The sequence below is a fragment of the Amblyomma americanum genome, chromosome 6, assembly GCF_052857255.1.
Source record: "Amblyomma americanum isolate KBUSLIRL-KWMA chromosome 6, ASM5285725v1, whole genome shotgun sequence".
NCBI lineage: Eukaryota > Metazoa > Arthropoda > Arachnida > Ixodida > Ixodidae > Amblyomma > Amblyomma americanum.
Window position 1 is genome coordinate 36,763,833 of NC_135502.1, and position 24,840 is coordinate 36,788,672.

The window sequence follows — 24,840 nt, forward strand, 5'->3', positions numbered from 1 at the left end:
CGTAGTTTTTAGCTCGCTGAATGAACAGAGTATACATACAACCAACTAGCCTCAATTGCTGGTTTGCTCGTTTACAAACATTGTCGTGCACAGAGAACAGTGCTATGTGGTAAAAATCATTCGGGAGGCCTGTAGTACACATGTACTTTAGTGGGCAAAAGTAAGAGCCCCCCCTCCCCCTGCTGTTCCGAAGCTTGCCGCTCTGCATGGGGGCGCCACCTGACGAGATACCCTTCTGCTGTCAATACCGGCCCAATGTGCCGGTTTCGACCAGCAGGAGTGCTTCGTCAGGGGGCGCCCCCATGGAGAGCGGCATAAAGCGGCAAGCTTCGGAACAGCAGAAGGAGGGGGCTCTTACTTTTGCCCACGACTGTACTGTGCTTACAGGTACGCTGTCCTGAGGCTCACTTTAGCCATGTATCTCGGAGCGTAGAAAATCAATTAGTTATTTGATAACAAAGAAAGCGCTAAAACTGACACCACCGGGAATATCTTATTTACATATGCCTCTCCTCTCTGGGCAGAGAAAAATGGGAGTGTATGGTGGCGCTATTGTGGTGATTATATGTTCTTGCGCGCTTCCAGCAAGAAAAAATAAGAAACAGCTATACTGCATAGGAGGACAGATTCTGTGTTTTAATCGATCACAGTGCGAAATCACAAAACGTTTGGTCTTGTTCGGACAGCGATCCAGCAGCGCTTCCTTCTCTGTCTGAGAGCTCTGCAGGGGTCAGGAAGAATGATTGTTTTGCGTAATTGATTGATTAACGGTGACCTTGAATCAGAGCGGTGAAACATGTAAGCGCCGCGATTTTTTTTAATTTTTATTTTTGAGGACCCAACGCCTTTTATTCGTATATTTCCATTCTATTTTGTGCGATTCGTTAGCAGTGTACAGTTGATGCGATAGAGGTTCGTCAAAACAATAGCGAACATCACTAAGGGAATAAACTTTTGCACTCGTTTTCTCTGCTGACCTTGAAGGGTCGACTGCAATCAATTCTTGTTCTTAGTAAAAGCACACTACGTGGCCCTTTCTGGATATCTTGAAATTTGTTCGATAACAAAAGCAGAATTTAAAACCGAGAAAATTGGATTAAAAAATTTTCCCGCCGCTAGATTCAAACTCGTGACGTATAAGCGGAAAATAACAACTCTGCTATCAACGTTTGGAAGTTAATGGCGTTGTAGCCCGGCCTCAGGGATCCATGATTTTGTCGCGACGCTTCGTAGTTTGCTTGCGAAAACAGCTGGGGGGTGGCGACATCTGTATTTCATTTTCTGACTTATACAGTTTATAAAAGCTCCGTTTTTAGGGAAAGTGGTGTATTTGTCATTAGAGTGCAGCAGTCTGTCGATACAGGCTAGCGTCAATTTCTCCTCAGTGTCCCCGTTAAGCACACATATCGCAAGTGCAGCCTCATTTCTAGTATATACTGCTGCTATTTATAATTCCTGATTCTGGCGAATTGTTCTCTAAGACAGATTGGAAGAAAAAAGGATCTGGACTAGTCAGCCCCATTATGAATGTAAGGAACAGCAACTTGAAGCACGACAAAAAAAAAAAAAACTTAGAGTGCGTATTCACCGAGGGAGAGACTTGAATATAAACTGACTCTCCCGCGGATCTGCCACTAGCAGGGCTCGCTACTTGGAACAAAGCGATTAAACCGAGACTTTAATCAGCAAATACTGCTTCCCCTCCCGAATGAGCTTTTGCGCAAAACTTCCGCTGTTAGCAAAGGGCAGTTTTTGTACTGAATGCACGAAAAAAGCAACCAGATAAAAACGGAAGACTGCGATGACATTGTATAGTCTTACGATGATCGGCATTCTGTTATTACCAGACACGGAGTCGGACTTATTGGTGTGCAATGCGTATACCAAGACAGACACGAAAACAATCTCGTATTGAGCCGCGTAGTATATGGCTGATTAAATATATACTGTCCACAGTTATTCAGAGACCTGAGCGTTAATCTATGACCTGGTCATTTTCGCCAGCATCAATCAACTTCATCAACCAGAACACCACTTTCACCAACGCCACTTTCCCGAATCAAAACCAATATCACCAGCTTCAAGTGCCCCAAACTGCGCCGCAGTGACGACACCCTATAGTGGGCAGAGTCCGGCTAACTGGATCGATGCATCCATTCTTTGTTTACATTACGTGCCATGACGCTCTACTTTGTGAGTTACGAATACCGTGCACTGCGCAGCCGTCCGGGCTGCCGGCATAAAACATTCATGCGCATACAGTGAGTTGGGGGGGGGGGGGGGGGGGAATCTGCGTTGACGCTGGCGGGCTCTATACAGAACCCGCACGGTGTGGGGCGCCCTCTACGATTCGGCAACTGCTACCTCGTCTCACGCAAGGCGTCCCTTTGTGAAACCCTGGCGTGGTTTTGGTAGTGGAAAGAATAATCAAGGCGGAAAGCCTGCATGCCATAATGGACACGTATACAGTCCTCGGTGCTTGTATCTTCCAACTGGGCGCGGCGAAGCGCGTAAGCGATTACTTCCTCGCAGGTTCGCCAAGGGGGGACGCGAGGGGTGAGGAGGGAGGCATGCGTGAGAAAGTTCGCGAGATTCCGTGCGAATCTCTGGTGAGCAAAGTGCATCAAGCGCGCCGACGCATGGCGTGAGGTACGCCAGTACGCATCACCGACGCCCAGGTAACCCGCTTGGGCGCTGTTGCGTGAAGGCGGCTCGTTGCGTGCCCGTCCCGCGAGCGTGACGCGCAAAGAATGGGAGGTGATGTCCTTCGTGTTTTCGCAGCGACGAGGCTGGGTCGGAAGAAGCGGATAAAGCCGTGCAAAACTGTTTGTAGTGGTTAGCGAGTTACCTTGTTTCCGTGTGTACGTGACGTTGCAGGCTGCGTGCCGACCACACAGAGCAAAGAATATCGCTCGCACGCAACTGACGCGTATAAAATTGAGGCACTTGGTCATGCAGCCATCTCACGTAGTAACCCAGACTACACCCTCTCGCGCTTTGTCGTTGTCCCAAGTGGTTATTTTCCTGTAAATTGCGCACATCGCCCATTATGTATCTCACGAATTGAATCAGGGGAAGTATATTCACAAGTGCTCAGCTAAGGAAAAAAAAACACAAGACTTACCTCTGAGAATAGCATTCCTGACGGCGAGTAATCTCCATGCTGTATACCGGGCGTTATTTTTTCTTTTTAGGAGGCTCAAAAGTTTTTAAAATCGGATTTTCGAGCTAAAGAGAAGGTTTCAGCGGCATAGTATTATCAGTTTTGGCGGACGTCAATAATAGACGAATCATGGTAACTATTAAAGTGATTATCTAAATTTTGATAGGTAACTTTTTACCTATTATTGATAGGTACCTGATTACAATTAGTGATTTTTAGCCGGCCGTTAGTAATAGCCATATTTTTTTTTTTTAGAAATTTTAAAACGGGATTACCTTCGCCACTGGGGCTCGACTAACTTGGGCTATTTCTCGCGCCATTCGAAAGCCGCACGCGAAAAGAAACGTCAATCAAATCGCGACACTGGAGCAGTGTAGCGGCTAGGAGCAGAGAACACTGCAGCGTGGGCGGGGCTGAGAATGTCACGCTGTACGTGCCTCATGCAGTGTCGAAATTTGATTGACGTCATTCTGCGCCCTCCCGCAAGCGCGCGGTTTTCGAAAGGCACGAGAAATGGCCCAAGTTAGTCGAGCCACAGCGTAGACGGTAATCCCGTTTTCAAAATTCTAAAAACTAACATGACTATTAATAACGGCTATAATGACTAAAATAGGTTAATGACTATAACAACAAATCTAATTGAGATCAGGTGCCTGTCAGTAATAGTTAAAAAGATGACAATTAAAATTTAGCAATCCGTTTACAAGTTAGCATGATTCGCCTGTTTTTTTGACGCCCGCCAACACTGGTATTACGCCGCATAAACCATCTTTTACCTCAACAGCCCTATCTTTAATAAATGTGGGCGTTCTGAAAAACACACACCCGGTGATAATAATAATGATTGGTTTTTGGGGAAAGGAAATGGCGCAGTACCTAGCTGTCTCATATATCGTTGGACACCTGAACCGCGCCGTAAGGGAAGGGATAAAGGAGGGAGTGAAAGAAGAAAGGAAGGGAGAGGTGCCGTAGTGGAGGGCTCCGGAATAATTTCGACCACCTGGGGATCTTTAACGTGCACTGACATCGCACAGCACACGGGCGCCTTACCGTTTTTCCTCCATAAAAACGCAGCCGCCGCGGTCGGGTTCGAACCCGGGAACTCCGGATCAGTAGTCGAGCGCCCTAACCACTGAGCCACCGCGGCGGGTATAGTTTGCTTTAACTGGAGAATTGAAGTTTCGCCCACTGGGGCACTGAAACGGTAGTATTTTAATTTCGCGTAACGAAGTCAATCGGGGGACCCGCCTCGAAATATACTGAATTTATTGGATGAATCAATAAGCTTTTCTTTACGTTTTCTATGAGGCATGTTGCATATAACAAATGCTCTAACAGAGTTTATTGGTGAAAACATTCGGAAAAAGGGTAACAATGCTATAGCTTACAAAAGCTTGATGTTGTACGTATTTTGATGAACGATACGAAGTTATATAACATTGTCGAATGTACTATCTGGAGCTTCCTCTATCAGCCGCCTGCCTAATGTGAAATGAAGCGGATTTCACTGCTGTGATCATCAGTTTCTTAGGGATCGGTTTGTACGCGCAAAATTGGTAGCGAGGTTAACAACAGAGTGGCCAATATTTATAGGCGTGCCGTAAGAATGTCTTGTCCCCACGCTGGTTAACATCGTTATGGCTAGGTTACCTGATTCCTTAGAAGAAGCCAGAAGTTCAGCCGGCGTGTGTATATTCTGACGCCATCGACCTATGACGCGCCAGTTGTGAACTGACTCTCTGCTGCAGAAAGATCTCGATTTGTCAGTCAATCCATAGCCATGGGCGATCCGTCGGCGCCACTCCAGACTACAAAATGAACTGGCGACAGGCTGTGGGGTACTACACTGCGTAGAGACTAGTACGAAGTCTGAAATGTTGTCTGAACATAGCCCGAAGAATTGCTGATCGGGGACAAACCGAAGAAAACGACCTTCTTTAATGCCAAAGTTGCGCGCAGCCCTGGTGGTGGTTCGTTATGAATTCCTAGCATTATCAACGGCCTACGAATTTCGCCCTCCGAGTAGCAGCTTAATAGTGCGCCGTCCTTCGGACAGGGGCGGGTGACGAGGTGCCCTGCAACGTTCGCCACACGAGGTGTCCAGTACCAACCGCACGCACACAATTCCCTCGCCGTGCGTATCAAATTTCGTGACCTGGAGGTCGCTGCATGACAGCACTTTTGAAATAGGTGCTTACTGTAAGTTAATCAACCGCGTATCGCCACAAAAACAAACAATGCCGGAGCACCAGGGTGCTGTCCCGGAGCCACAAGCGAAAAGGCTACACGACTTCCTGTCGCTTTACCAACTCCTCACTCCAGCAGTTCTTAGCAGCCATGGCCCAGAAGAGCTTCCAGCCTTGTCCTGTGGATCCAGCGTCGAGTGACTACACGAAAGTCCCCCTCGCACCGTGGTCCGGAGTACACACGTCCCAAGACCGTCACCGGGCCACCCCCCTGAGGCTGTTGCGTGTAAGCGAGGCCTCGTGAGCGTGCAGCATCTCCGATATGTGGTGTCCCACGGCGTGCGCCTTGTGTCGCTCGTCCGTGAGCACCGGCCGGTCGTCCAGGAACACCAGCTTGGGGAAGTGCGCGATCACGTAGAGTCTGCGAAAAGAAACGCGACCTCCGGTGGTCACCATGCGGGCTCGGCACGAAACTTCTGTTAAGGAGAAATGCATTGTGAGGCTCAGTGCGGACTCGCTTTTGCGTCCTCACTGCATGCGGAGCTGGCTACCATGGCTGTATATGCATAGCCACGAATGACGTGTACACTCCATATATGCCCGCGTAGGCAAGACGGCACATGTTATCCATGTTATCTAGGTGAGCTGGAAAGGATGGGAAGATGACTTGGCATTTGGCTTTATGGGGTTTAACGTCCCAATGCCACTCGGGCTATGAGGGACGCCGTATACTGAAGGGCACCGGAAATTACGACCGCCTGGGGTTCTTTAGCGTGCACTGACATCAATAGCACACGGGCCTGTGCCTCCATTTAGCCTCCATAGGCCGCCGCGATGGCTCAGTGGTTATGATGCTCGGCTGCTAATCCGAGAGTCGCTGGTCCGATCCCGGCCGCGGTTGCCGCATTTCGGCTGAGGCGAACTATGCAATGTGAGTGCACGTTAAAGAACCCAAGTTTTCTAAATTTCCGGAACCCTTCACTAAGGCATCGCTCATATCTTGAGTCGCTTTGTGACGTTAAACCTCCACAAACCATAAATCATTTAGCCTCCATAGAACGCCGGAGTCGAACCCGCGTATTTCGGGCCATCAGCCGAGCGCCATAACCACTGAGCCACCGCGGCAACTGAATAGGAAGATGAAGGGCAGAAAGTGTATAGCAGACAGAGAAGATGTCAGGCTCGAGAAAATGCAAAGGGTTTTGTAGGCAACCGACGGCAGTGTCCGAAAAGTGTTCATACTTTTCTATATTGGTCGCGAAGCATCTGCGCAGAGCTGTATAAGACATTTTTTCACGTAGTTTAGAGCGGCCACTCTGCGGCACCGCGCCGATGAGGCCGCACGCCGTTTTATTTGAAGAAAAGTTTGCATGCACAGTATTTGCGCGTGGGTTACCATATGTTCTGCGCGAAAAAAAAATGTATGGTGTTTAAAGTTAGGTTACAATTTTCCTAATTTTATTAAAATAACTCGTTCCTTGACACTCCACAGCATTCTTCGTCCATATGCAGCTCTGAAGTTCAAATGTGCAAGCGCCAAAACGTGAGCTTAGTCATCTCCTGGGTTCCAAGCCATGTTGGGATTAAGGGAATCGAGCAGGCAGGTAGAGAAGCGCGTGAAACGACGGCATACGCTCTATTTTGTCTTGGTAGAGAAAATCGAGACATTTGGCGTAGCGGAGAGGCGTACTGCCGTAGACTTAAACCGGTTTTTCGGACGCCGGCTGCGCACGCGCAGTGGCTGAGGCTCAGCCAGACTTCGCGTGCGCGGCCGGCGTCCGAAAAACTCTCTAATCATCCGTTCCAAGAAAACGTGCCCCCTCCCCCCCCCCCCCCCCACACACAAACAAACAAACAAAAATTCTGGGTACGTGCCTTACCACTCTGTGTAGTGCCCAATCTGATTCATTGCAGGCACCGTCAAGCACACACTGCATCAGAAAGTGAGCTGCGACAGTTTCCAATGCGTTTCAGCTTATGTTGAGCTAGAATGTCTGCTTTAGGCACGTGTGCAGCAATCAGATGAAGCTGTTTGCCGCGTCACGAAACCGGGTTCTATTAAAAGGGGGGCTCAGCATCGGCCTTTTATACACGTACGCCAGCGCTGGATCTTAAATCAATACAGCCTAAAAATTTCAATTTAACTGACAACGGGACGAGGTTCCGTTGTGTGCCTAATGAATTTGGCTAAATTTGTACGTCGTTGTCAATCTATTTTTCAAAGCACCAGCTAGATTCGGCTCTTGTTACAGCTCTTGTGTCAGCAGGCAGAATGTGCTCGGCTATGGATCGTAGAGTGCTTTTTGCTGCGACGACGATAATGATGATCTTGTTTTAATGGCGCAAGGGCAACTTGAACAAAGAGCGCCATGGGTGACGTGTTTTCGGGATGCGTTGAGCTGGGGTCGAGGACCCTTTTTTCCGTGCATTTCACCCCAGGGAAAGCCGAGCTGGGCCCTTTAATGAACGGGTCGATAGCTCTTACATGGCGACATTATACCCTGTCCAGTATCTCAAACAACGTGTTCTCTTATTATTTTCAAGATAATCGAGATAAAATAATGGTGGCCGTCTATTGTGTTCGCTCATTGTTCCGCAGCGTCGATAGCACGCAACACAAGCCGGTTATTCTAGGGGTGATTGTTACCAACGGTACGAACTGCTCCTGAAGCGTTGCGTTTCGGGCGAGCTTAATGAGTGTCATGAAATTTCGACCGGCTCACCACCAACCCACCGCTCCTTGCAACACACTACAGAGTTCGTATGTAGAGTTACAACCGTTGAAAAAATTTCATTACACGAAGCAAAAATCTCTTTCGGGTCATTTCGCATTATTCCTATAGCGGGGTTACTATCAAGGCACCTTTAACAAGGGAGGCAAAGTTCAAGGGTCTTTACATTGTTTGCTTAATTATACAGTCTTGTTCTTTCTTCCCTTATTTCCATCCTACTTTCTTTACACTCCTTCCTTCCTTCTTTCCTCTCTTGCTTCTTTCGTTCTTTCTTTCATTCCTTCTTTCATTATTACCTTCCTTCCCCTTTCTCATTATTATGTTTCTTCGCTCTTTCATTATTACTTTCCTCCCTTCTTTCATTATTGCCTTCCTTCTTTCCACTTTAATATCTTCATTTCGATGTCAGTGCACGTTAAAGATCCCCAGGTGGTCGAAATTATTCCGGAGCCCTCCACTACGGCACCTATCTCTTCCTTTCTTCTTTCACTCCCTCCTTCATCCCTTCCCTTACGGCGCGGTTCAGGTGTCCAACGATATATGAGACAGATACTGCGCCATTTCCTTTCCCCCAAAAAACCAATTATTATTATTATTATTTTTATTTACTCTTCCTTTCTTCCTTCTTTCGATGATAGATATATGGATAGGAAGCTCTAAAGTCTATCATCATCATCAGCAGCAGCAATAGCCTAACTACGTCTTCTGCAGGACAAGGGCCTCTCCCATATCTCGTATCAAGTTTTACGGCGACCCGTTAATCACATGCGTACTGAACGTATACCTGCGGCCATCAAGCATGCAGGTTCTCGCTTGAGTGTACTTTATACCTTGCCAGCACTGCGTTCACGTTCCCATAGAGAAGCACATACAGTAAAGACAGATTAGCTCAAAGACCTTCACGTTTGCACGGCCTTCGCGCAAATACCGTGCCAGGGTCGTTCAGTGTGCCTAAGCTATTCGCCCGTAGATGGCGCAGTCTTATACCATGCCTACGCAGGACTAGACCATTATAGTTCTCTCTGGCGTTTTCCTCGTCGTGCCAATTTATTGCTTCTTTCTTTTTTTTTTCTTTAGCGCAAGCCTCGCAACTAATCTGCGGGGAGAACTGTAGTCTTTGCTCATTGGGAAAACGCCTTTATCGGACGAAGTGTCGTTGGACTGTAACCGCTGCGCTCACGCGATATGGAGCCGTGCTGAGAGCGACAGAAACGCATACGTAAGATAGCGGCAGGTACGGGCGAAAATCCGAACCGTTAGTGGCGCTAGGCGGCTCAGCGCGCCAGCGGTCGTGACTTTGGCTGCGAAAGAAACACGCGTCTCACGTCGCGAAAGCACGCTCGTCTCAAGGACATCGCGTTTGTCACAGCTGGACCGGCAACGATTGCTGTGCCACAGCCGCCCGTGCATCGCTTAGGTGGTATATGGAGGTGCTTGTGAGACGCTCACGTTTTTACAGATCAGAACAACAAAGAAACAACTTCTTGGACGTGTACTGCGTTACAGAGGAAGTGAAATGGACAGGTTACGGGTTGACACCGAGGTTGAGCCGATATCGACGCATCTGCTTTGAGTTGTTTTCAAACACTTCGGCCATTCTTTCGCCACTCCACCGTAATTTTGACGGTTGCTAATGGTTGATGGGGATTTAATGTCCCAAAGCTGCTCAGACTATGAGGGACGACCCGCCGCGGTGGCTCAGCGGTTAGGGTGCTCTGCTAATGATCCGGAGTTCCCGGGTTTGAACCCAACCGCGGCGGCTGCGTTTCGATGGAGGCGAGACGCTAAGGCGCCCGTGTGCTGTGTGATTTCAGTGCACGTTAAAGATCCCCAGGTGGTCGAAATTATAGAGGAGCCCTCCACTGCGGCACCTCTTTCTTGCTTTCTTCTTTCGCTCCCTTCTTTATCCCTTCCCTTACGGCGCGGTTCAGGTGTCACCAGCATGATATCTGATATCTAATTTAGTATCTGCTGCGGGTCCTTGGACCCAAGATATTAAACTTATTTTTGGAATATGGTGGAGTGCTAGATGCACTCTGGCACGGGTCGGCCCGGTATTGCACTGCCTCCGCGGGATCGGCCCGGTGCATTTTAGCGCGCGCCTTTTCTTTCTATCTATGTTCTCCTATCCTTTAACTCTCCTACTTTCAGCACGCGGCAGCGAGCCTGGCTCGGCTTGAGCCAGTAGGCAGGCCCGTGCACTTTCCTTTTCTTTCTTTCTATCAGCCACAGCAGCAGCAGCAGCGGTTCAGGTGTCAGCCGATATGTGAGACATACTGCGCCATTTCCTTTTCCCAAAAACCAATTTTCAATTCAATGATTATTATTATTATTATTCGATGAGGGACGACGTAGTGAAGGACTCCGAAAATTTCGACCACCTGGGTTTTTTTTTTTTTATTGTGCACTGACATGGCACAACACACGGGCCTCTATAATTTCGCCTTTATCGATATTCGACCGCCGCGGCCGGGATCGAACCAGCGTATTTTGTGCCAGCAGCCGAGCGCCATAACCAGTGAGCCACCGCGGCGGGTGAGGATGCTAATGCTGTGACAGGGACGCGTAAGACACGATATTCTGGTTGATGAGAGTTGCGCTATGAAAATGGTGATTGAACAAGATGAGAAAAAAACCACACCTTAACTTCTTTAACTGGCCACGCAATAACTCCCTGCCCGAAGCTAATAGTTGGAACCTGAACATCAGTCATAAGGTGTGGAAGGAGCAGAGGGGCAGACAAAAAAAAAATGTGTGTGTAGAAAGGAAAGGGGATGAAGGAGAAAAGAAAACGTATCACTTCCGGAGCCGTTAACTGCATGCCCGACGTTAGCGAAGTGCTCGGCCGGGAAGCGGCATACAACGATTGGCATTTCGAAAAATGTCTTGCCGGAAATGTCACATTTTAGCAAGGTGTTATTGTTCGGCACCAGCTACGAACTAAATTCAGGGGTTTCAGGTACAAACTGCGCATGAGCATGCCGGTTAGAATCGAAGGTCGTTCTCTTCTAAGGGGAACAGAGCAGCGCGTGAAGCTAAATCGCAGCTCCGCAGAGCGTCACACACGAATAATACTCAAGTATTGCGCACCTGCAAGAAGTGCGGACACCTCAGCATCTCCCAGCGCAGTCTGCGCCTGCTCGTTAGTTCCCAAGTATCAGATATATGACACATACGTGTTCCCTTTAGAAATGCATGAGCCTGTACTTGCACAGTACTCCTATTAATAACTGTTTTTTTTAGGGGGGGAGGAAATGGCGCAGTATCTGTCTCACATATCGTTGGACACCTGAACCGCGCCGTAAGGGAAGGGATAAAGGAGGGACTGAGAGAAGAAAGGATGAAAGAGGTGCCATAGTGGAGGGTTCCGGAATAATTTCGACCACCTGGGGATCTTTAACGTGCACTGGCATCGCACACCACACGGGCGCCTTTGCGTTTTGCCTCCACTGAAACGCGGCCGCCGCGGTCGGGTACTCCGGATCAGCAGCCGAGCGCCCTAACCACTGAGCCACCGCGGCGAGTAAGTGGGGACAGCACTCAAAACAGTTGCGGAGTCGCCATCTGGACCTCGTCGAGGCGGTCGTGGCATTCCCTGTGCGCATGCGCGTGACGCACCTGTAGTTGGAGTTCTGCTCAGGCGTTCCGTTGTTGAGGAACGAGGGGGCCAGCTCGTTTCCCATGAGGCTGAGCACGCGCAGCTGCGGGCAGCTCCTGGCCAGACCCGGCACGAACACGGTCAGGCTGAGCAGCCGGTTGTAGTTGAGCCACAGCACCTGCAGCGTGGGCAGCACCGGCACCACGCTCAGGCAGCTCAGGCAGTTGTGGTCCAGGATCACCGTGTGCAGCCGCTCGAAGTGAGACAGAAAGCGCACGTCCCTGCGACGATTGCGGAAGAACGCTGCAACTCAGCAGCATCACGAAAACCACACAGAGTGGGTCCGGCACAAAAGAGAGACTTTGTTGACTGTCAGATGAAGACCGAAGTGATAATATTCAAGTTACCGCATCTCTTCACTTCCAGCTCGTCCTCCCAGTGTGGCCAGATATGTTAACAGATTACCGCTAGCTGTAGGTCAAGTTAGTTTGGTTTTTTATGGTTTGATTAACGTCCCAAAACGACTGGGGCTATGAGAGACGCCGTAGTGGAGGACTCCGGAAATTTCGACCACCTGGGGTTCTTTAACGTGCACTGACGCCGCACAGTACACGGGCCACTAGAATTTCGCCTCTATCGAAATGCGACCGCCGTGGCCGGGATCGAACCCCGGTCCTGCGGGCCAGCAGCCGAGCACCATAAGCACTGAGCCACCGCGGCGGCAGGTCAAGTTAGTGCTTACTAAGTTCCTACAGAATGTACCAGAGAACATACGGAGGCAGACAAAAGAAGGAGGTGGCAGACAGGGAGAAGAGCTGGTTCATGTTATCGTCTGTTCCTGTTTCCTTACGTTCTGCAGAATCTTAGCGATGCATGGCTACAAGGTCTAGCGACCCGCTCATTCCGGCTGTCCGGTCAAGACGGCAGGTTTTTTGAACGCTGGGGAGAGCGTGCGGGTGTTGCTTACCTCAGCTTCATCCAGTTCTATATATGAGCAATAACTGCGTCCGTTAGTTCAGTTCACTATACCGCTAAGTGCAGAGAAGAAAAATACCATGAGAAACATAAACTATTGAGTTCCCGTTGTAATGCTGTCTTCATCGCCAGTGCGGTGTGAAGTACAGATCAGCTATTTTGAAGTGCACCGTTGTCTGCTGCTGACTAGTGATAACTTCGCTTGGTTACCACTGGTTGGCAAGCTGGGACTGGCCTACGAGAGATTTAGAAAAGCCACCATCCTTCCCCTCTTCTTCGCCTGACTCTTCCCAACAGCCACAGATGAAAAAGATTATAAACATACCCGGCATTGACTCCACACTATGGAAAGCAACTGTTGGTGGTTTCGACTTTATTAGTGATAAAAAAAGAACAAAAATTAACTGGTCGATTAAGATACTCGGTACTGCGAGTTTTCAGCGCAGCTTTAGAAGTATTTTCATTTCACGACATAATGAGGCAAACAATCTGAGATAGGCGTGTATACATGCGCAGTTAGAGGCCACTTTTTCTTTTCTCGCGAATACTCGTTCTTCGGTTAGCACTCGTCTCCAGTCCGCCGCCCCAAGCATGGGGCGCCTCCTCTGAACCTTTCCTCGGGAGACGGTCTTTTTAGTAGCCGCCCCAGCCGGAGCGTGCTTTCAAAGCTTTCGCGATGTTAAAGCTGCCGCTATATATTCCCCACTCGCTTCGCTGCGACACGCCTTCGTGTTTACGCGCATTTCTGGAAGGCGCAATCTCGTCTCGATCCACCCCGATCCGGCACAGAGAATCCGCTGCGGCTGCTTAGCGAAGTTAACATGACGTCGACACAAGAGAAACCGGTCTCGCTGCGACACTGTCGCAGACATGTAAACGCCGCGAATGGTGCTAGCGCTGAAGCGTGCTTGCCGACCTCACAGATCTCTGCAGATTTTGTCGGCAAGCAGCGACGGTGGCTTAGTACAGTGTATTTAGGGAGATCCTCCAAAATGCAGTAAATTTCAGTTAGGTAACAGTCATTAGCATCAGCATTAAAGCACACGAAAATAAAACTACAAAAAAAGCTGTGTAGCTGCTTTTTTTCTTTGTAGCAGTAGGGCTGAAAGTGAATAATAATGAATAGTCACTTCTGAATTGAAAGGCGACTACATGGCTGTTAAACTTGGAGCTGACAGCCTTCACGACAGACAACACCGAACGCTCTCAGCAATCGTCGCTGATCTGTCCAATCCCAACAAAGCGCTTCACGTGCCTTGCCATACATTTGCCCGCATTGATCTGGTTCGGTGCGGTTATCTTGTCGCTGTGCACACGTGCTACATCGCCCTCTTCTCCTCGTCATCGTGTTTACTTATTTTGTTTATTTTTTCCGGTCTTGGTCTCCCTTATCAGCAGGCAAGTGGGGCAAGAGTCTCTGGAAGGGCTTCTACGTGGTGGGGATTTTTCCCTCTCGCTTGACCCAGTTTTTGCTCTCTTAGGCGAATTGACACGGCAGGATTCTCGCCAAGGAACAGCTAAGATATTGCATTTAACCTCCTGTAAATACTTCGTTCTAGCCCGGAAGTCGTTCTTTCCTGTGTTTAATTCCGCAGCATGCACTGCACATGACGGTAGCCGAGGTAGACTATAGATATACTATCAGTGTTGGACAATACATAAGCTAGAAGCTTTTAAGTACGATTTTTTTTTTTGATGGAAAAACCAAGAAAGATGGAGGGGCTGGGCGCTGTAGCAGTCATTTATGGCGGGCCCTTGCAGCCAAAGGGGGGGGGGGGGGGGGTTGGAACAAAAGAACAAAAATAAAAACGGGCAGAAAGATGAAAGACACAGGAGGTAGGACATATGGTTAGAAGTAATAGATTTATACAAAGTACACTCCCAGTCGGATGTTTATGAAACGCAATATTATCGAAAAAGCTTCATTTCATCGTCATCTTCGCATGCAGCCTGGCGGATTTATGTGCGGTCCAATTCTGAGCGTGCCATTTACACAGTGAACCGTTAGCTGCGCGTCCTAGATGCAAACAAATTCACGCTACGCACATACTTATGACGGTGGCTGTGTGTAGATACAAAGATACAAATTCGCCCGCGTGCGCACACAAAAGGAAATGTGCCCAAATTACACATGCAATGGGGTCCTCTGTTTAGTGTGAGAAATAATCACAAGCAAACCCACGTGTGGCGTGTCGTTTGGGGTCGCAAAGTTTTAGTGGATTTTTAACTAAAACACTGCCGTGTGCTATGCAGGCAAGCCGAACCAGCCGAACGCAGTATCTACTAAGCCACCAAGGAACTGAGCAGAATAAATTTATAACAAAAGACCAAGACAAGCACGTCCTGCTCCCTGCAACGTAGTATCGCAATCTGAGTAAATTGAAAAAAATGAGTAAGAGAGTAGAGATTAAGACTGCAGTCACCCCTTATAAAAGTGGTCTATAGACAGTCTATAGACTTCTTATAGACTCTATTGCCTTCCTATAGATATTTCTTTTTTGTCATTCATAGCCTATAGACTGTCTATGGATAAAATTCTACTAAAAGAGTATGGCATTAAATCTATAGATTGTCTATAGCATTTGTATTGCCTATTGACTGTTCTCTAGGATTTATCTATAGACAGTCAATAAACTTTATAGACAGAAGCCTATGGACAGTCTATAGACTGTCTAAAAAATTTTTGTAAGGGACAATTTGGCCACGGGTCTAACAGCGGTCCTATTTTGCAACATATTTACAACCTTCAAGTCCAGAGTCCTTGCAGTTTCAGAAATGAATCTTCTGGTAATCTTCCTGTAATATTTTTATTCTTAATTCTTCAACTCTTGCATGTGTACCGAAAACCTTCGATTCTAATTCGAGCTAGGCTGTCGCGTACTTTCTTGTCGTCCTCTTCAACAGAATCATGATGTCAATTGATAAAGACGGTTGCCCATGCGGGCATAGCTTGCCCGAACAAATTATCAAAAGTTAACCTCATTAATCACATTGCGCAGCTTACATTGTATGCCCTCATATATTCTATACCGCATCCAGCTACTTCCGAGAGACAACGGTTATTGCCCGCATCATTCACAGCGGATGCAGCGATCCTGTTCTAATTCGTCAAACTAACCTTGTTTATTCCTTTGCATGTACGCGAGCGCGATATGCATCTGCATTGTAAGGTACACTCGGAAGAAAAGGTCTCTGATGGCGACAAACACTTCTGCTTTCAACACCGCAACGGTGGCCTATTCGTTTAAGCATCTGCCTCGCATACGGGAGGTGCGGGGCTCGATCCCCAGTGCCCACCCACCAGTAACACAATGGGCGCAAGCTTTCCCCTGCCTGGTGCTCGGCTTCGTTACGGTGAAACGCTTGGGAAATGGGTATTTGGTCCTATCTTGAGTAGAAGAAAAATACTTCTGTCATGACGCTCCTGGGCCACGAATGCGCTTGCGCCATAAAAAAAATCATCATCATCATCATCACCTCTGCTTTTATTATGAATGCATTCTTCCATCCAATCTTACGCATACGTTGGACATCGTGCGCGGTCAGAACGAACGCCCAACGAACGCAAATAGCACGGTCGCCAGCGCGCTGGAAAGGAATCACTCGTCAGGCTTTTTGCGCATGCAAACCTGTCCCCGCGTGACTTCGTAATCTTTGTAAACAAAAGGCAATCCTGTTGCTGCCACAGTCCAGACAACGTAACCTGTCGACGCACACGAAGGGACCGAGTGACTAAACCGGCCGTTGACCTCTGTCATCAACGCCCCCCATTATGAGCGCGAACTACCCGTTAAAGCATCGTTAGTCTTGGCACGTGACAGAAGTGACAACGGACCTACCAGTCGTCAAAGGAGCTGTGGGGTGAAATTGTTTGCAATGATGGCCTTTTGTGCTTTAGGCAAAACAAAATGCCTCTCTTTATCGCTCTGTGTCTGCAGATATGCATCGCGCGCGGTGATGGTTATCTCAGGCCTTCATTGTTTTGCGAGCCGTTCATAGCAGGCAAAGTTCTTTCCGAAGGGGGTTTCGGGCAGGTAATTTACTCAGTGACACGTTGTTGACGAGAGGCACGTACCCTGCCACACGTCTGGGCTTGACTGTTTTTTGTGGGGCGCCTCATGCAAAGAGGTTTCATTTCTTTGTTACAAAACCGTGCGAGGACAGCAGACAAGGTATCGCTCATGTGCCTGCATTTCTGTGTTAGACATGCACTCTGTAGCTGTACTGACCCCTTTTTTCTAGGCGCAAATAACAATTCACGTGGATCCATCGACCTACATTTATGCTCTAGGTTCACTCAAGGCAGATGTTTAATGAGGATGCCTCGCGCTAAAGCAGTGTGATAAAAAAAACTAACTCTGTGAATAAATATTCAGAAATCAATTACTACTCCTCCCTGTCGTGCTCAGTCCGCCACTTGAATGTGATACGTAGCTGCCTCCCAAATACGACAAGCGCGACTTCACTAATGCGTCTGTTTCGTTTATTTTTTATTGACTGAGTCCGTTCAGAGAGTGGCCCATTTCATGTGCTTAGGTCTTAAGCACCACACGAATGGCATGAACACACGTGCACCCTTGACCACCGGCGGCCTGCGACAACGTCTGATCATCATTAAACGTGCTCTTTCAGTTTGGCAGCGCATATATTTTCCACCAATGGCAGTGCAAAGAGCAGTCAATGAACCTTCATGACCAAGAGAAATTAATAAATTTTTGAGCTTAACATCATGAAGCGACGCATGGGCTATGATAGACGACGTAGTGGAGTCCTCCTGATTAATTAAGATCACGTAGAATTCATTAACGTGCGCTCACATCGCACGTCTCACGGGCATTCTTGCATTTCGATCACCTCCTTCGAAATACAAACGCCGCGGCCAAGTTCGAACCTGCGACTTTGGGATCAGCAGGCGAACGCCACTGAGCCATCGCGGCGGATTCGTGACGAAGAGATGTCAGCTGTGTTCGAATGGGCATGATGTCACCCCACAACGACCCGTGTCCACTGCCCTTTCTTACAGATGTTTGTTTGCTTATGAGGGTTTAACGTCCCAAAGCGACTCAGGCTATGAGATACGGCGTAGTGAAGGGCTCCGGAAATTTCGACCACCTGGGGTTCTTTGACGTGCACTGACATCGCACAGTACACGGGCCTCTAGAATTTCGCCTTAATCGAAATTCGACCGCCGCGGCCGGGATCGAACCCGCGTCTTTCTGGCCAGCTCTTACAGATGTGCCGATTAAACAAAGAGCAAAATACGGGTAGTATATGCTGAGGACTCCATTTCCGTTCCACTGTTTTACCCCGGTTACTCGGTATTTAATATCAAATACTGTGACTGGCATTACTTTTATATTGCTGTTACGTCAGCGGCTATCAATACTGACGTCATAGGCGAAGCTGCAACTGAGAAAAGGCCAAAATAATCAATCGAGAAATTAATCCTTACAAAACACGATCCAGGGTTCTCTCGGCAACAGTGCCAGCAGTTGCAAAGCGCTCGGCTTTCGTGCGACGGATCAAAAGTGCAAGCAATTATACGCGCAGGCTGCAAACACGACGCGAAACGGAGAATGCGCGCACGCAAACACTTACGCGAGTCGGTTGTGACTCAGATCCAGCACTTCCACGTCGGCCGTGTACTTCTCGATGAGGCTGTACGGTACGGTCGTCAACTCCTCGTACGCCAGGCTGAGCTGCCTCCTCTTCTGTGAGTTCAGCCCAACCACCGCATCGGCCTTGGGAGGCGTAGTCTGGCCGTACCGCCTCTGGGCCAGCCTGGGCGACGCCTGCGCTGCGCACATGGCTCTAGCTCGACCGGCCTGCTTGAATTTCGCAACAGACAACCTCCGCGGTCCTCGGACGTCGTTCACCAGTGCAGCGTATACTACGCCGCTAAGCTGTGCGTCAGTCGGGGCTGTCGAGGCATCCGTTCCGCTAAGGGATAAGGATGAATCCACAGCGAGGTCGTTGTTACCACAGGAGGCCACGCCGCAGCCGAAGCGAAGCCAGCGTTAGGCCAAACAGACGATCTTTTTTTTACGCTAACCCGGGCGATTCAGCCTCGAAGCGCGGATGACGAAAGAGATGGGCGTTGCAAGCTCGGCGACCGTGCCTGTGCGGTGTGTTTTGGACGGAGATAAGGGAACAGATTACGGGCCGGCTTCGGTTAGATAAGAAAAAGCTGGTGGAGCCGGCACGCCCGGCATCTCTTATCAGTCAACCCGCATCGAGTGGTTTGCCGGATTTCGGCCAATGCTACTCAAGGGAGTCCCGAAAAGATATCCTCCCTTTGGCCCTCCTCTTGGCTTTCCTCTGGGGGCATGCTCTGAATCGAAGTGGGGTACACTACACGTCGGTACGTGAGCGCTGCTCTTGTTCACTGTCACACATACGGCATGCCCTTTCGCGACCACTGTCCCATTTTAACAAAGATCACTCACTCACTGATAGGGTCACAAGGCATGTCACGCGAGTTCCTTTAATCTCTCCGCTTTCACAGCAAGCGTCTATCTCGGTCGATGAATCAGTGCCACTCGAAGTTTCATTCTAGCTGGTAAATATGCTTTTTTCTCGTACATTATGGACATAACAGGACCACAGCAAAGGAACATGTTACGCATAATGCGGCTGTATAGTATCAGCGAGAAGATATAAGATAAAGGTCTCTCAAACTTAGCCGGTAATCACAACTGCCCGAAACGATCGGAGCTCCATTATGCCCATGCTACAAAAAAAAGGAATATTCGAAAACGTCCATTAGTCTAATGTCTGAACCATTAAAATTGACGGGGAACACGGATTTAATAGCAGGGAACAAACATTTTTCTTTGGCGCACAGCCAGGTTGCGATGACAGAGGTGACATTAAGAGCCTTCCTTTCTTCTCCAGGTTTGACCCCATCAGTTTGACTACAGTCTTCGATATGAACGATAAAGTACCGTAATCGATTTAATGTTATTGTTTTTCACGTATCACGCTTACACACACCTCTCGAAAAATTGGACCCGCGAACAACTTGGGCAAAAGGAACGGTAGGGACCTATCACCTCTGCTTCGCAAAATTTATTGCTCGCGGTTGACCATAAAACCATAAAAAATCAAAAGTGACCTGTTGTAATCAGGTGGGTGAGGAGGTCAGTATAGTGCTTGGGTTATGGTATTACAGTGTTCTTAATATATGTTGTGCTAAAAAATTTTAAGGTATGTTACATGCAATACTTAATTACAACCGATATTAATTAAAATTATTCGAAAATACATCCGAAGTATTCGTGCATGAGAGATTCTGTAGACGCCGACCCGAAGTGATAAATACCCAAACTAGTTTGATCATTTGATATCACGTGCATACAACTGCATTTATTTTACAGTACAAATGTCTATTCTGTGGAGGCTGCCGGCGTCTTCATTAACTGTGTTGAGAATCCATAAAGATCGCATACATCCAGTTGGAACATGTATAGTTCATGCTATACCTACGAGTAGATACGTTAGTGTTACTGTTGTAGGCACGTAGATTCTTGGCAGACGAGACTAAAATAGATGTCTGCTGTAGATTTCAGGTTAACCTTTTGTATTTTTGTAATACTGTAGATAGCATATAAACTCCTCCGCTGTCCTTTCTCGCTATCGCTCCGCTCTGTACTTAACTCTCCTTGCTATCCTCTCCCTTTATTTACGCCTGCCGCAGCTCGTGTGCTTAAGATATTAGATAGTAATTGACGCAGCTGGCAACATCTTTTCCTTCCTTTTTGCATCCTTTTATGGACCAGACCAGATACGATGAAGCACCGGTGCACAACATGCCATCACGGCATACGGTAGTGAGAGCGGCCTGCTTCGATTTGTGTAAGATCGCGCGATGGACTTGCGACGCGCAGCTCTGAAGGGCATGCAGACGACAGACTAGAAGTTGTCTCTGCATTTTCACCTCCATCCCTCCTCCTAATTCCCCAACAGCGGCCGAATGGCATTCAGTGCCAGTCAGTTTACAGCATATGCGCTGTGCTCAAACTACTATTATACTGTTCAAATAACCATTACCAATATAGCAAATATATTTCAAGCATTATCTCCGAGGGCTCTTCACACCGTTTATGTCTTCAACTAGCAGAATTCTGCCATAAATATCTGATAGCACCTGCCACTGCCATAGGTGACATGCCCAGCCCCCTAAACTTCATAAGGAAACTTTGCTTATACCCCCCATCTGGCACCGAATATGAAAATAATATAAATTGTTATGCAAGTTGCAGTAACATTAGATATCCCAGTAAAAAAAAGGATTTCCAACTGGTTCCAACTGGACCAATTGTATTTCCAACTGTTCCACTTCGACCGATTGAGCTTCCAAGTGGTTCCAATTAGAGTGGTGCTCCAACTGGATAGTCCAAATGGACTATCCAATTGGACCAATTGAGTTTCAAACTGGTTCCGCTTGAGTTTCCAACTGGTGAGCCCAATTGGTCTTACCAGTTGTATCCAATTGTTCTGTCCAACTGCACCCAATGTAATCCGTGTGAACAGCTCCATATTTCACAAACAAGGCAGAAGTGATATGGTTCTTAGAATAAGAGCTATCAGCAGCTTAACCTACTAAATTGCATTCATCATCCGCACTACCACTACTGTCGAAATTAAATAACTGCGCTCAGCGGGCAACGCCACTGTCCCCAGCATGAGAGACTCATAAATGGGGTATATAAGTTGGTGGTGGTGGTGAAAAACATTTATTAACCATTAAATGGTTACAGAGAGGTGATTGGGTTAGGGCACTATTGGCCCTCTCCCCTCAGAATGCTAGTTGGAGCGCCTATTCCGGGGCCCCACTAGCAAGCAACGCCGCCCGCGACTGTTGAACCAAGGCCTTTTCGGTCTTGAGGTCTTGACAGCCGAGTAGGACATCCTCCCAGTCCTCTCTGGTGGGCTTGGGAGGGATGGGTTTGATTGGCTCGTCCAAACCATGTGGAAGGTGTCAGCCACTTCCCCGCAGAACTGGCACGCGCAAACAAAGGATGGGTTGAAATGCACCGCCGGGCACAGTACAGTGTCGGTGAGAATTATGATGAGGAGGCGCTCGTGAGCGCAGTCCAGTGGCTGGGTAGCGCCGGTGCTCCTCCAGCGGAAGTGTGTTCTCTGCATGTACATATTGAGCTCATATATGCTTTAGTGTCTGAATGTGCAGTGTTTCTTGTGTGAGATGTATGGTGTCTTTTGGCCTTGATTTCCATACAAGCTTCTGATTTTGAATTCCGCATTAAAAATTTCTTGACTGGCACCAGGCAGAGTGTCTTGCTGCAGTCCTTGTAAATCAGTTTTCCCTTTGCACATTAATATGTGAAGTTGTAGAAATATTTTCACATTTTGTATTTTTCGCAATTGTGAGGTATATTTTGTTAATATTTTCTGCATGCAGTAACTGTCTAGGGCCTAATGGGTCCAATTGGTTGGTCCGGTTGGATCCAGTTGGGTCCCATTGGCTAAAAGCACAACTGGAACCAATTGACCCGCAGCCGTGGCTCAGTGATTAAAGCGGTCGTCTACTAAGCCGGGGTACTTGGGTTCGAACCCGACCGCGGCGGCCGCGCTTCGATGGAGGCGAAATTTCGCAAAATCCGCCCGTGGGCTGTGTGAAGTAAGTGCACGTTGAAGATACCCAGGTGGTCGAAATTATTCTGGAGCACTCCACTACGGCACATTTTTCTCTCCTTCTTTCACTCCACCTTTCACCCCTTCCCTCAAGGCGTGGTTCAGGTGTCCACCGATATATGTGAGACAGTTACTGCGTCATTTCCTTTCCTCAAAAACCAATTTTCAATTTACCAATTGGTTCCAATTGAAGAATCCAATTGGAAAGTTCACTTGGTTCCAATTGAAACTTCAAATGGTCATTTTGACTGGGACGCTACATTGGAACATTATTTGAATGTCACAAATTAACAAACAACGTAATATGTTGTACCATGAATATTATTTCTAAATTAAATTTAAGCATATTGGGCTCACGCTGCTGTGTTCTAAATCTTGTTATAATGTTAAACATTTACAAACGATATTATGTCTTGTAAACATTATACATATGTTCAAACTAAGCATTGTTCAATAATCGTGTTTTGAATGTTGCTGTAATTAATGTTACACCGATCGTAACATAAACCAACATTACAAATCAAGCATTGCGTCCCAGAACTTTTCACACTGTATAGTAAAGATGTTCTTCAACTAGCAGTAATTTGCAATAAATCTATTACATTGTCCCTGCCATCGATCGCATGCACAGCCCCATTATTTTGTTTGAAAACTTTGCTTATTACCCATTCACCACTATACCTTTTCGGACACCCTTCAATAATGGCTGTATAAGTGTCTCTACGGTATCCGTTGGGAGGTGTGCGCGTTGCATGGATTCTGTCGCCCGAGTTGTTGGTCCTTGCACGGCCGGGCTCGAGTAGCGGCGGCGGCGGCGCCCCCCACCCCCCTCGAGACTTTACTCGAGACAAAGCCGGTCGCGCTCGAGACCGGCCGTGGTCCTTGCAAGCGCTGACGGAGTTTATTACAGAGGTACATTACCGCTTTAGAGAAATTTACATTTATGTCGTTTAAATGTTTAATTAAGATTCTAGCACGTTTATCCTAAAAGTTTATTTCTAACGTTGTGAAACGTTAGAAAAAAAAAAACAATAACAACGTATTAACTTTGACTAAAACAAACAGTGATAGTGTTGTACGCTTCAGGGCTACCTGGGAGTATTACGAGGTAGTGCGGCAATGAAGAAAAATTATTTTTATCATGTCAGTTATAACCAAGACTGCGGAGAACAAGACTATCATACTTTTGTTGTCATCCAGCGAACTGCTTCCGTATGTCCCATAGAAACAAACTTAAGATGACTTCTTTAGGACACGTGCTGCCACCTAGCCTCGCTCAACATAACTATCATGCGTTCGGTGCCCTTGGGTTGGTTGGTGAGACCACAGTTTGTGCATATTACTTCTTCCGACGTGATGAAGTGTACTAAAAAATTTCTCGTTTCATGACCAAAACGAGTCAGATAGTTAAATCCCGAAAAGAAGCTTTTGTTAAGTCTAAGCCTAAACCACCGTGGCCTAAACACACAATGCATGACCTCCTCGCAATTGCTTTCAAGACACAGCGGTAAATCTTGAAATCGCTTGTTTTCGAAGCACCATATTAATAAAGTGTTTGTACCCTGTTGTCAAACTGGCGGCTAAAACACGTGGGTGTCCAGAACCGAAACTTTCATGCGAAAGCTCAGTTGCAGTCGGCTGTAGTAGCTATGGCAACCAATGGTTGCTTGGCTTCTTTAGACTGAGATGGCGCCACGCGAAAGGCGCTGGCTGCTTCATTCGCTGAACGCCGGGACGCTGCTTGACGCACATGAGCAAGTAAGCTTGTTAGCTGATCCCGCGTCATCAGAAAGAGCAAGTGGCGGTATAAATACACTTGTTTGGACTGTCTTAGCGTTCACTTTCCTTGCATTGGTTTGGAATGACCATCCTGAAGCCTAGCTAATGTTCTCTTCCCCTTTTGCACCTTTTCGCTGCCACTGTCGTGAGAGACGCGTCCTTGGCAGTTTTCCTAATCGGGTATTACATTCGATCGTCGCTTGTACCCAAGCTCTGCGTGTGACTCAAAGGGTGTTGCCGGCTGATTGGTCGTCCGTCAGTTCGCTTTCCGCCTTTCCACTCGACCTGTCAGTGCCCCTCAGGAAGCAGGAAGGAGCAGTTTCGAAGCGGCCAGAGCCGCCGCAGTCAGATCGGATGCCGGCGCCGTCGCGCGGGACGCCTGCTGCCTTCACGACGCTTGATTGCCCCGGGACACGCGGTACGTTTTCGTTTTCTTTGGTACTTTGCGCCGTCTCGTTTTCAGCGAGCGTTGAACTCCTCCTAGCGGAACTGCGACCTTGCGCTCATCTTCTCTAATTCGTGCAGCTATAAATGTGCAGAAAAGCTTTTCTGTGTGAGATCGGAAATTTGTAGGAAGCTTTCGCTGCGGTGTGGAAAATGCACTTTCGCATTAGAAGATAATGTGTGCCGCGTTTAAACCTAAACTACTTCGCAGTCATCACCACAGGCCGGCGCTCGCGCACACGTGATAGAAGAACGAACCGGTACTGTCTTGGTTAGGCAAAATATTAAGCAGTGGCAGGTGCAGTATGA

General features: G+C 47.9%; 1 protein-coding gene across 1 annotated transcript; it reads right to left on the bottom strand.

The window, feature by feature from the left end:
- Window positions 1–4,353: 4,353 nt before the first annotated feature.
- Window positions 4,354–18,667, bottom strand: LOC144136614 (leucine-rich melanocyte differentiation-associated protein-like). Its single transcript, XM_077669096.1, has 3 exons — window positions 18,253–18,667; window positions 11,700–11,960; window positions 4,354–5,770 (listed from the first exon to the last, which is right to left on the bottom strand). Exons 1-3 carry the CDS (start codon window positions 18,459–18,461, stop codon window positions 5,605–5,607), a joined length of 636 nt encoding a protein of 211 aa, XP_077525222.1. The 5' UTR covers window positions 18,462–18,667; the 3' UTR covers window positions 4,354–5,604.
- Window positions 18,668–24,840: the final 6,173 nt, after the last annotated feature.

Coding starts and splice junctions, on each gene's coding strand:
- LOC144136614 (XM_077669096.1), bottom strand. CDS start 18,461: ATGTGCGCAGCGCAGGCGTCGCCCAGGCTGGCCCAGAGGCGGTACGGC. Junction 11,961..18,252: donor CTGAGTCACAACCGACTCGC/GTAAGTGTTTGC, acceptor CAATCGTCGCAG/GGACGTGCGCTTTCTGTCTC. Junction 5,771..11,699: donor GAGCAGAACTCCAACTACAG/GTGCGTCACGCG, acceptor TTCTTTTCGCAG/ACTCTACGTGATCGCGCACT.